Source organism: Talpa occidentalis, unplaced genomic scaffold (assembly GCF_014898055.3).
Source record: "Talpa occidentalis isolate TD23 unplaced genomic scaffold, MPIMG_talOcc4v2.1 talOcc4.6, whole genome shotgun sequence".
In the NCBI taxonomy this organism is placed as follows: Eukaryota; Metazoa; Chordata; class Mammalia; order Eulipotyphla; family Talpidae; genus Talpa; species Talpa occidentalis.
In genome coordinates this window covers 50,528,772-50,540,923 of record NW_023604972.1, presented here as the reverse complement: position 1 = coordinate 50,540,923, position 12,152 = coordinate 50,528,772, and the positions used below count along the sequence as shown (strand labels likewise).

The following is a 12,152-nucleotide window of genomic DNA, read 5'->3' as shown; positions in this document are numbered from 1 at the left end:
CAAATGACTTTAAATATTTTTCTTAATTTGCAAGAACTCTTATTACTCTTTCTTCATATTGTCAGCTCTCATATTCTGAATGCAATACCTTCTAGAATTTGCTATGAATACTAATTATAATTTTTTAAAATTCTCTTCTGTTACCTGTTTTTTTTGCTTTTGTCAAACATTTGTTCTGCATGTTCCTGTTGGTTTTTTTTTGGTTACTAATTTTCTTCAAGTGTTTATTACTTTTGACTATTGAGATTTATAAATAAAGCAGTTGGTTATTATAGATAAATGACATAGATTTTCTCTCTTTGAACAGAAAAACTGACTGTAGACTAATATATAGGTGAATAGGATTGAAATCATCATTGTTGTAGACCAAAAATAGTTGAAATCTGCATTTGCATATAGTTGACAATAATATATGTTCATAAAATATGCATATGTTGGTAATGCATGGTCAAATTTTTCATTTATGCACTAAAAACCAAAAGCTTTGGACATTATTGTGATAATGGATTGATCATAAGTTTTTCAGCTAGACATACTTGAATTCAAGTCATGATTTTGGTGATTACTAATTTTGTGGTTAAAGATAAACCATTTGTCTTCAGTTAACCCATTTTTTTAAAAAATATATTATTGCCAAGAGTTTTGTGAGAATTACAGATAATATACATTAAGACCCTATGACATTATAGATTCTTGGAAATAATAGTAGTTACTATCTGAAGTTCATATGTCATTGAATTTCATATCACAGAGATATAGTGAAATTAAGAGTTTGAAAAATAGATGCTATTGTAGTAGAAGGAGTGTCAATTTTCATTAATTGTGTTAATTCCACAGAGTCATTTTAAGAGCTCCCTATGTTGCTAGGGAATTTTTAAAGAGAAATCAATATCAACAGATGATTGGCAGAGCTGGCCGTGCTGGAATGGATACTACTGGGGAGAGTATTCTTATATTGCAAGAAAAAGACAAACAACAGGTAATAGTCAGGTTGATTGGTTGGCTGGCTGGTTGGTTTGACTTTCTTTGTTGGTTTTTGGTTTAAGCCTTTAATGAGATCATTTTTCAGTTACTATTCTCTTCAAAATACTTGAAGAAATTGTTATTTTTAAATTAATTAATAGAATATATTTTCCCTATTTATCTTTCTTCCATTCTCAAAATACCTTCTAAATTCTTATTCTTCTGTCTTTATATTTTTTCTCTCTCTATCACCATAAAATTTATGCAGAATATAAAATCTTTATATATAAAACACCATTTTTTTATAACACAGTGGATGATATTTTAACTTTTGTAGGTATTGGAGTTAATAAATAGACCACTGGAAAACTGCTATAGCTGTCTTGTTCAAGAAGTCACCAGAGGAATCCAAACTTTGTTTCTCTCTTTGATTGGTTTAAAGGTATTTTTTAATATTTTTAAATCTTATTACTGTCACCTGAAATAATAGAGGTTAAAAAGTTACAAAAACTGTAAAATATGAGAAAATGTCAACCTTTAGTCTAATATGGACAAATAGCCTGTGACATGATAACTCTGAACCTAGGTTTATATGTGCATTTTTAATCCATTGAATTATAACAAATATGAAAAATTAACAATCACAGCTGGTATCCATAACAAGTAAGAGATTTTGGTGGCTACTAGGGGGGAAGCAAAGAACTGCAGATGTGGGTCCTGATGTGAAATAATCTAGAGACTTTGTCCTTGCTCAGAGTAAGTTTTACCTGTAGTACTCTGACCATTCTGGGATATAATAAACATTTGTGTAGCCTTTACCAGCAGAAAGTTTAAAAAGAAAAAAAAAAAGGACATAGCAGAAAAGCACTTTCTTCTCTAAGATTAGAAATTAGCTCTTTTCTTAAGGATTACTCTTAAATAAATTTTAACCTTGTGCCAAAGGTCACTTATCCACAAAGTTTGAATGCCAAGGTTTGAATTCAGCTTTCTCTAACAGTAAAACCAGTGCTCTTAGCCAGTTATACAATCTTCTTTCATTGACCTGACCAGCTTAGGTGAAAATATAAAAAGTGATTGGTTAATAAAGGATATGAGAAAAGGTAGGTGAGTGATGCAATATGTAATATCCCCTGGCAATTTAGAAGAGTAGCAATTGCAAGGAAGACAAGGAACGAGTGCTGTATATTAAAAGAGAGAGAGGTTTTAGATAAGCAGAAGAAAGGGATAAGCTATTCAAGGCACTTAAAAAAACTGATTGAAAGATGAGAAAGTGTGAGATGATGTGGGGTATCAGCCAATAGACCAGATTCTACTCTATAGCTCTTGAGGAGGGGTAAAGTTCCTAAAGAATAAAAGGAAGGTGGAAAAAGTTGGGGCCAGATTGCTGTAGACTGGAAGAGATGGGAGAGCATAAATATCAAACTAAAGAATTGTGAAACTGTCAGTTTTCAGTAGAGAATTAGTAAAATTGTTGGGTGTGGTTATTTAGAACTGGGGTTTGATAGCAAACATGCCCTGATCTCTACGTCAATTATGTTTCTTATTACCTTATCTCTCTTAAGCCTTAATTAGTTGTCCTATCTGTAAAACAGGGGTGATAATAATATTATGCAGAAATATTGCATGATTAGTTTGAAAGTACTTGTAGTAATCCATGTGAAATGTGATAAAAAACCTGCAGTAAGAAGGTTTCCAAGGAAAAAAAGGAAGAAAGATCATGAAGATCATCAAGTGCTACTGCATATATATATATATGATAAGGTGACCAACCCAGTGAATCAGTCATTAGTTCAAGGTTATTCAGTGAATTACAGTATAGCAGTCCAGTGCGCTATCCATTGTACTACATAGCCACCTTCAGTGAGTTACAGTTTAGATGGGCTATAATTTAGGTTTCTGTCTTCCTAGCTAGCCTCTATTCTTTCTGGATGTCACTGTGTATGTGAAAATTTGTTAAGTGCCCATAAAGCACTCAGCAAGATAGATGGTATTCTGGACCATAAAACAAGTCTCAGTACACTTAAAAGAATTGAAAGCATGTATCTAAATACAACAGAATTATAATATTCATCAGAAGTAGAAAGATATCAGGAAGATAGTCAAATATTTGGAAATAAAACAGCATCAAAACAGCATACTTTGAACTATGGTCAGTGTAAAAATTACAAGAGCACTTACAAAGTGTCTTAAATAGAGTAAAAATGAAACAGGTATCAAAATTAGTGGACTCTGGCTAAAGAAATGTTTAAGGGGAAATTTATAGCTTTAAATGCTTATTAGAATACAAGAAAGCTCCAACATCAGTAATCTAAGTTTCATCTTAAGAAAGAGCAACAATAACAAAATAAGTAAAGAACATAATACAGTTAAAAGCAGAAATCAATGAAAAAAATAGACAAACAAGAGGGGAAAAATTATGAAGCCACATGCTGATTCTTTGAAAAGCTCAGTAAGATTATTGATTGAATTAATTAGGAGAAAAAGAGAATACCTAAATTACTAAAGATCCTAAATATAAAAGGGATTATCTTTGGGGACCTACTTGGTGGCACAAGGGGTTAAGACACAAACTATGGAGCTCTCCGCAGCCACTGCAGCACGAGTTCGATTCCCACTGCTGGCCAGGGAGCAACCTACATGGCATAGCAGACCTCTCCTGACTTGCTCGCTGCTCCCCTCAGCAGTGTATTTTCAACCAATCTGCCTGTTCTGTTCCCCACTCTGTCTCTGGTGAATCCTCCATACATCTGGACTGTACCCCAGTTCTTGTATGCATAAGTAAATAAATCTTTAAAAAATAAAAATAAATAAAAATGAAAGGGATTATCTTTGAACCTAAAATATGAGTTCAACAGCTTAAACAAAACGGAGGACATTGGAGAACAACACAATTTCCAAAATTAATTGAAAATGTATTAGAAAAATGTAAGTAACTCTATACCTATTAAGTAAATTGAATTTAGATGCCTTCCCACAAAGAAAACGCCAGTCCCAACTGACTTCACTAATGCATTCTGTTAAACACTTAAGGAAAAAATAATGCTAATCATACATTCTTCCAGAAAATGGTGGGAGAAAGAACACTGCTCCTTTTCATGAGACTAATTTTATTCTGATACAAAACCAGAGAAAGATATGCAGAAAGATAAAACTACAGGACAACATTTCTGGTAAACAGAGATATAAAAATATCAAAATATTAGTACTTCAGCAATACATTGTCAGAGTAATATACCATGATCAGTTAGAATTTATTCCAGTAATGCTGTTGGTTTAGCATTTAAAATTCGGTGTAATTCTCTATTTGACATAATTCATCACATCATTAGATAAAAACTCAACAAATAAGTAGTAAGAGAACTTCTTCAACCTGATGAAGGGTGTTTATTTTAAACAATGAAGGTAACATCATACTTCATGGTGAAGACTAAATGTTTATCTCCTTAAAATTAGGAAAAGCAAAGATATCTGATTTCTCCATGCCACCAGGCTGTAGCTATACAATAAGATAGGAAGGAAAATAAAGGCATAGAGATTGGGAAAGGAGAAAGTAAAGCTATCTTATTTTCTTTTTTTTTTTAAATTTGGATTTTTTAAAATTAATTTATTTATTTATACAAGCACTGGGTACAGTCAGAAGCGCAGGAGGGTGAGATGATTCACCAGAGCCAGAGCAGGGAGCAGAACAGGCAGACTGACTAAGTACACTGCTGAGGGGAGCAGCAGGCGGCAGAGAGGTCTGCGCGCCATGTGGGACCCTCACCTGGTGGCCAGGGATTGAATCAGTACTGCAGATGCTGCGGGCACCTTCGCAACCCAGCAATCAACCACTGCACCACTGGGGAGGCCCCAAAGCTATCTTATTTTCTAATGACACTGAGTTCAAGAGAAATTCAAAGGAATGAACAGAAAACTAGAATTTAATTAGCTGTTTAACAGGATTTAGGGCCAAAGTATAAAACTCAATTGTATTTTTATATAAAATTGTATTTTTATATTTTAAATAATGGAAAAAACAATCCCATTTTTAATAACATCAAAAACATGAAACAGGGATAAATTCAACAAATATGTGTCATACCTTTATATATTAAAAACTAAAATACTGCTGAGAGAAATTAAAGAAGGCCTGATAAATGGAGAAGGACATCATGTTCATGAATTAGAACACTCAATGTTATTCAAATATTATTTCTTAAATTGATATATAAATTAAATGTAATCCTAATCAAAATCCCAGCAGACTTTTTTTCTTTCGTTGAAATTGCAGGCTGCTGGAATGTATTTGGAAAGGCAAAAGAACAGAATGAGGGCCTCCCCGGTGGTGCAGCGGTTGAGCGCTGGATTGCAAAGCTGCCCGCGGCCTCTGCGGTGCCGGTTCAATCCCCGGCTGCTCCCCGGCCACTGGAGGAGGGTCCCACATGGCGCGCAGACCTCTCCTGCCGCCCGCTGCTCCCCTCAGCAGTGTACTTCGGTCCTTCTGCCTGCTCTGCTCCCTGCTCTGGCTCTGGTGAATTCTCACCCTCCCGCGCTTCTGACTGTACCCAGTGCATGTATAAACAAAACAAACAAACAAATAAATAAATAAAACATGCCTCTATTAAAAAAAAAAAATAAGACCAGAATGGCCAAAAACAGTTTTGTAAAAGAATAAAGTTAGAGAGGGCCTCCCCGGTGGTGCAGCGGTTGAGCGCTGGGTTGCGAAGCTGCCCGCGGCCTCTGCAGCGCCGGTTCGATCCACGGCTGCTCCCCGGCCACCGGAGGAGGAGGGTCCCACATGGCGCGCAGACCTCTCCTGCCGCCCGCTGCTCCCCTCAGCAGTGTACTTCGGTCCTTCTGCCTGCTCTGCTCCCCGCTCTGGCTCTGGTGAATTCTCTCACCCTCGCGTGCTTCTGACTGTACCCAGTGCATGTATAAACAAAACAAACAAACAAACAAATAAATAAATAAATAAACATGCCTCTATAAAAAAAAAAGAATAAAGTTAGAGAGTTCACACTATTTCACATACTACTTGACTTCCAGACTTACTACTGGAAAGCTTCAGTAACCAGCCAAAATAATGTGGTACTGGTGAGAGGATAACATACTGACCAATAGATCCATGAGTTCAGAAAGAATTTAATTGCTTGAATTGAGTAAGAAGGAAAGGGATCACTCCCAAAGTACAGACTCAGCTTCCTAAAGGAAGATAGGATTTTTATAAGAATACTGGGTATTTGTACAGGGTGGAGGGCAGGATGAAATATTCAGAATCTTGGTTGCACAGTTGCAGTGTAGTTTCATAACCAGATCAGGCTTCTTCATGGGTTACATGTTTAGAAAGTGGTGACAAAGTACCCCCTTTGGTGGAAATTTTATTATGTAAATAAACCTCAGGTGATTAGGTCACAAAGGGTCTTCTCTGCGCATGTTGGTTTAACTAGTTTCAGCTTGAGTGAGCACCTAACCCCAAACTAAAGAGCCTTAAAATCGTTCTAAGGGTTTGTCCTAATAACTAGCAGTTCGCTTTGTAAACCTTCTGCCTCCTTAGTCACACACATTCCAGTGTTAACAGTAACCAACCAAGTAGAAAGCAGTACAGAAAATAAGTTTGTTGATAATCTACAAACTATCAGTTCTTGACTATTTTTCTTAAAGATTCATTTATTTATGATACATGCATAAATAAATTGGGGTACATGCCAGAGATGTGGGGGTGTGTGTAAGAGGATTCACCAGAAATAGTGGGAAACAGAACAGGCAGGTTGAATGAAATACACTGCTGAGGGGACCAGTGGGGAGACCAGAGAGGTCTGCAGCACCATGTGGGAAGCTCCTTGCCAGGTATGGAACTCTGTGGATAGCTTCATAGTGCTGAATCTTAACCCCTTGCACCACCAGAGAGGCCCCAGTTCTTGACTATTTTAAAAGTGCAGTTTTAGCCCATTTGGATACTTTATTAAGCATGATTTTTATTAAAAGAATAATATAAAATGTCTATACTGTATAAGTATTTTTTATCCCTTATAATGGTTTGATATGAAATAATTAAAGTTCTCCAGTTGAAAGAATTTTAAAAGAAATGTACTTATTGATTGACTATATTTAAATGTAACATGCTGATTTCATTGAAATTGGCTCATATAAAATTATTCTAATTTGGAATCAACTGTACATATGAACACCAAATTGAATTTTAAATAATACTACTTTTGATTGCCATTATAAATTTTACATAGCAATAAGATGGGGAAAGAAGAAGGTAACAACACCAAACACACACACACACACACACACACAGGAAAAAGAGTTGGGAGTGAGAGAACATCAAGAAGAGGGAGGAAGGGCCTCCCTGGTGGCACAAAGGGTTGGTACGCAACCTATGAAGCTATCCGCAGCCACTGCAGCACGAGTTCGATCCCTGGCCAGGAGCTACCCACATGGCACAGCAGACCTCTCCTGACTCGCCCACTGCTCTCCTCAGCAGTGTATTTCAGTCAATCTGCCTATTCTGTTCCCCACTCTGTCTCTGGTGAATCCTCTCATCCCCCATACCTCTGGCCTATACCCCAATTCTTGTATACATAATAAATAAACCTTTCAAAAAAAAAAGAAGAAGAAGAGGTAGGAAACTATTATTTATTTTTAGGTTGCATGTCAAGGAAAGTGTTGCCTGGTCCTGTGTTAGTGGACTCATTTAGTTGTGTTTTCTACATGGTTGTTTTTCTTTTTTTAATGCAAATGTTAGAGGTAAAGGATGCTGGAGAGGTGAGAAGCGAGAGTTTCTAAAGGGGACTGAACAGGAATTAGTAATATCAATTGGGAAATAAACAAAGAGTACAGCTTTGAAGACCTTGTGAAAAAATATTCAAAAACTTAAGAAGGGAGTAGCACTTAAAAGTTCTCATCACAAGAAAAAGAATTTGTAACTCTTTGTGGTGCTGGATGTTTACTAGACTTACTTTGATGATCATTTCACAGTATATACATATAGTAATATTGTATACCTGGAACTAGTATCACAAGTTAATTATATCTCATGGGGCCTCCCTAGTGGTGCAGGGGTTTAAGACTCAGCCCTATGAAGCTATCAGCAGCCACTGCAGCATGAGTTCGATCCATGGCCAGGGAGGTAACCCACATGGCGCAGCAGACCTCTCCTGTCTTGCCTGCTGCTCCCCTCAGCAGTGTATTTCAGTTAATCTACCTGTTCTGCTCCCCACTCTGTCTCTGGTGAATTCTCTCATCCCCCCACCCTTCAGCTCTGGCCTATACCCCAGCTCTTATATGCATAAATAAATAAAATAAATCTTTAAAAAATAATAATAAAATTATAACTCAGTCTTTCTAATGGGGAAATATGAAAAGTTTTTGAGCAAAAAATATGAATATTGTAACTGTCTTTTCCCTTTGTTTTTTTCTCATTAATTTTAAAATACCATAATAAAATTACAGTAGTCCTTCCTTAACTGCAAGGTATATGTACCAAGACTCTCAATGGGTACCTGAAACTGAGGATAGTACTGAATTTGATATATGTTGTTTTTACCTAAGAATACCAGTCTATAATAAAGTTTCATTTATAAATTAGGCACAGTAGCAACTATAACAATCTACTGTTAAAAAAGTTTCATTAATCTTGTTCAGGGCCTCCCCTGTGGAGCAGCGGGTTGAGTGCACGCTGTGAAGGTGTCCACCGTCTCTGCACTGCTGCTTTGATTCCCAGCCAGTCAGGGAGATTGACACATGGCGTGGCAGACCTCGCCTGCCTTGCCCACTGCTCCCCTCAGCAGTGTATTTCAGTCCTTCTGCCTGTTCTGCTCCCTGCTCTGTCTCTGGTAAATTCTCTCACCCTCCCGTGCCTCTGGCTTGTACCCCAGTGCTTGTATAAATAAATAAATCTTTTAAAAAAAATCTTGTTTAGAGTATCTTATCTATTACTCTTTTAGGTAATATTTTTGGACAACTACCTGGAGTGGCTGAAACTGAAAAGCAAAACCACCATTAAGGAGAGACTACTGCACCTTTATATATGCAACTGTATAGATTTTGTACTAATTTTTTTCTTTCAGTAGCTTTGAACTAGAGATAAGTCATCATTTGATTAATAGGTATTCAAAATGATGTATTGAATTAAAGAAAGTACTCTGTTGGTGTTCTGAATTGTTTCAGATTGCAACAAATCTTGGTGACATACATCGCTTTATGAGTGGTACATTTCTTGGTGTTCAGCAAAAGATTTTGTTGAAAGAAAAAAGTCTCTGGGAAATAACCATAGAATCACTTAGATACCTGACAGAAAAAGGACTCCTAAAAAAAGACCCTATTTTGACAGAAAAGGGATTTCTACAAAAGGATGCTATTCATCAATCTGAAGAAGAGTTTCAACATAATTTTCATATTACAAAGTTGGGCCAAGCTTCCTTTAAGGGTAAGAGCTTAGCTAAATCTTGTTATTAATCTGTGAAATCCATTGGAAAAAATAGAAAATAGTCTGTTACTTTGATTTGGATTTGTAATTTCATATTAGTAACAGTCTTTTTTTTCCTTTTATTTTATATATTTTTTACATCATTTTTCATTTTTGCACAATGAGTGCATTATCATCTTGGTTATAGTCCCCATACAATTCCCACCCCACTTGTTTTGATCCTGCTCCCTTCCCCAACCCCTCACCCCCAGAGTATATCTCTGGTTTATAGTTGCTTGTTGATTTTGATTTTTACTTTATAATAATTAGTCTTTTTCCTGGTCCCTTATTTAGGTTTTCTAAATTTCTGCTATGAGTGAGACCATCTGGTGTTTTTCTTTTTCTTTCTGGCTTATTTCACTGAGCATGATCCCTTCCAGCTCCATTCATGTTGCTGCAAATTGCATGAGTTTATCTTTTTTGATTGCTGAGTAATATTCCATTGTGTATATGTATCACATCTTGATCCAGTCATCTATTTTTGGGCATTTGGGTTGTTTCCATAGCTTACTTATTGTAAATAGTGTTGCTATAAACATAGGGGTGCAGGTGCCCTTTTGAATTAATGTCTCCATGTCCTTTGGGTAAATACCTAGGAATGGAATTACTGGATCATATGGGAGCTCCATCTTTAGCAGACTGAGGAATCTCCACACAGCTCTCCAGAATGGTTAGACCAGTTTGCACCAGCAGTGCAGGAGAGTTCCTTTTTCTCCACATCCTCATCAGCATTTGTTGTTGATGTTTTTTTTAATATATGCCATTCTCACTGGTGTAAGATGGTATCTCATTGTAGTTTTGATATGCATTTCCCTGATTACACGTAATGTTGAACATTTTTTTCATATGCCTATTGCCCATTTGCATTTCCTCTTTGGAGAAGTTTCTTTTTAGCTCTTCTGCTCATTTTTTGACTGGGTTGTTTACTTTGTTTTTGTTGAGTCTCATCAGCTCTTTGTAGATTTTTGTGATCAGCACTTTATCATTAGTGTTGTGTGCAAAAATTTTCTCCCATTCGGTGGGGTGTCTCTTTGTTTTGGTTTCTGTCTCTTTTGCTGTATGGAAGCACTTTAATTTTTTTTCTTTTGTAAAGATTCATTTATTTATACAAGAACTGGGGTACATGTCAGAGGCGTGGGAGGGTGAGAGAATTCACCAGAGACTGAGTGGGAAGCAGAACAGGCAGACAGACCGAAGACACTGCTGAGGGGTGCAGAAGAGCGAGACAAAAGAGGTCTGCCACATCATGTGGGTTTCTACCTGGCCAGCCAGGAATCGAACCCACACTGCAGAGTCTGCGGACAGCTTCACAGCATGGCGCTCACCCGCTGCGCCACCGGGGAGGCCAAAGCTCTTTAATTTTATGTAGTCCCAGCTGTTTATCTTTGCTTTCACTGCTTTTGGTGATGTGTCTTTAAAGATGTTACTGAGGTGTATGTCATGTAGTGTTTCACCTATATTTCCTTCTATATATTTTATGGTGTCAGGTCTTAAGTCAAGTTCTTTAATCCATTTTGAGTTGGTTTTTGTGCATGTTGTGAGGTAGTAGTCAAGCTTCATTCTTTTGCATGTAGTGACCCAGTTTTCCCAGCACCATTTATTGAACAAACTTTCTTTGCTCCATTGCATATTCTTTGCTCCTTTACTTGACCGTAAATCTGTGGGTTTATTTCTGGATTTTCTATTCGATTCCCTTGGCCCATGTGTTTGTTTTTGTTCCAATACTATGCAGTTTTGATTATTGTGGCTTTGTAGTGTAGTTTGAAGTCTGGGAGTATGATACCTCCATTCCCTTCTTTTTTTTTTTTTCAGGAGAATTTTGGCTATTCAGGGTTTTTGGTGGCTCCATATGAATTTCATGAATATTAGTTCTATTTCTCTGAAGAATGTCATTGAAATTGTTATTGGAATAGCATTGAGTCTGTAAATTGCTTTTGGTAGGATGGGCATTTTGATAATGAGTAACAAGAATCTTAAAAGTTATTAGAATACTTCAACTTTTAAAGGCTGAAAAATGTTTTGAATTTTAAGTAATTTAGAATACTACTGACATATACAGAGGAAAAAAATGTTATCCTTCTTTCACACTCCTCTTCCTCATCAATCACACAAATCTGAGTATCTCTCTAAGAATACCAGTTTGATGTATATCTTTCCTGATATTTTTTTATAATGCATATTACATACATATATACAGTTTTAAAATTTTTAAAGTTTTTGTTTTTAAACAATCATTTATATTGTTTTGGAATTTGCATTTTCTGCTTAATACGGTACCTGAATGATTGTTCCATAACAGTGAATAGTTCCTTTTTTGATAGCTGCATCATAATTTATTTAATGTAAAATAATTCATGTCTTAAAAACAAATCCTAAGAAGGGCCTCATTGGTGGCATAGAGGTTAAAGACAGCGCTATCAAGCTACTGCCAGCCACCACAGCATGAGTTCAGTCCCAGGCCGGGCAGGGAGCTAACCCACATGGCACAGCAGACCTCTCCTGTATCACCTGCTATTTCCCTCAGCAATGTATTTCAGTACATCTGCCTGTTCTGCTCCGCACTCTTATCTAGTGAATACTCTCACCACCACCACCCTGCACCTCTGGCTTACACTCTAGTTCTTGTATGCATAAATAAATAAATCTTTTTAAAAAATTCTAAGAACTCAGAATTATGGAAAGGGTAATCCCATACTCTTTTCCTAGTTCCACTCTCTATTAGTGTGTGTATGAGCAT

General features: G+C 36.6%; 1 protein-coding gene across 6 annotated transcripts in view; it reads left to right on the top strand.

Moving 5' to 3' along the window:
- Positions 1 to 12,152, top strand: part of HELQ (helicase, POLQ like) — a 46,962-nt gene that overhangs the window by 15,200 nt on the left and 19,610 nt on the right. For 5 of the 6 annotated variants that reach the window (XR_008549324.1, XM_037530380.2, XM_037530381.2 and 2 more), the window contains 3 exons: positions 838 to 979; positions 1,301 to 1,405; positions 9,118 to 9,376. Coding sequence is in view for 5 of the 6 variants with exons in the window: in XM_037530380.2 (XP_037386277.1) it covers positions 838 to 979; positions 1,301 to 1,405; positions 9,118 to 9,376 (506 nt within the window). In the remaining variant the exon portion in view is untranslated. The remainder of the gene's footprint in view (positions 1 to 837; positions 980 to 1,300; positions 1,406 to 9,117; positions 9,377 to 12,152) is intronic. The other variant, XM_054688266.1, reaches the window with a different exon arrangement.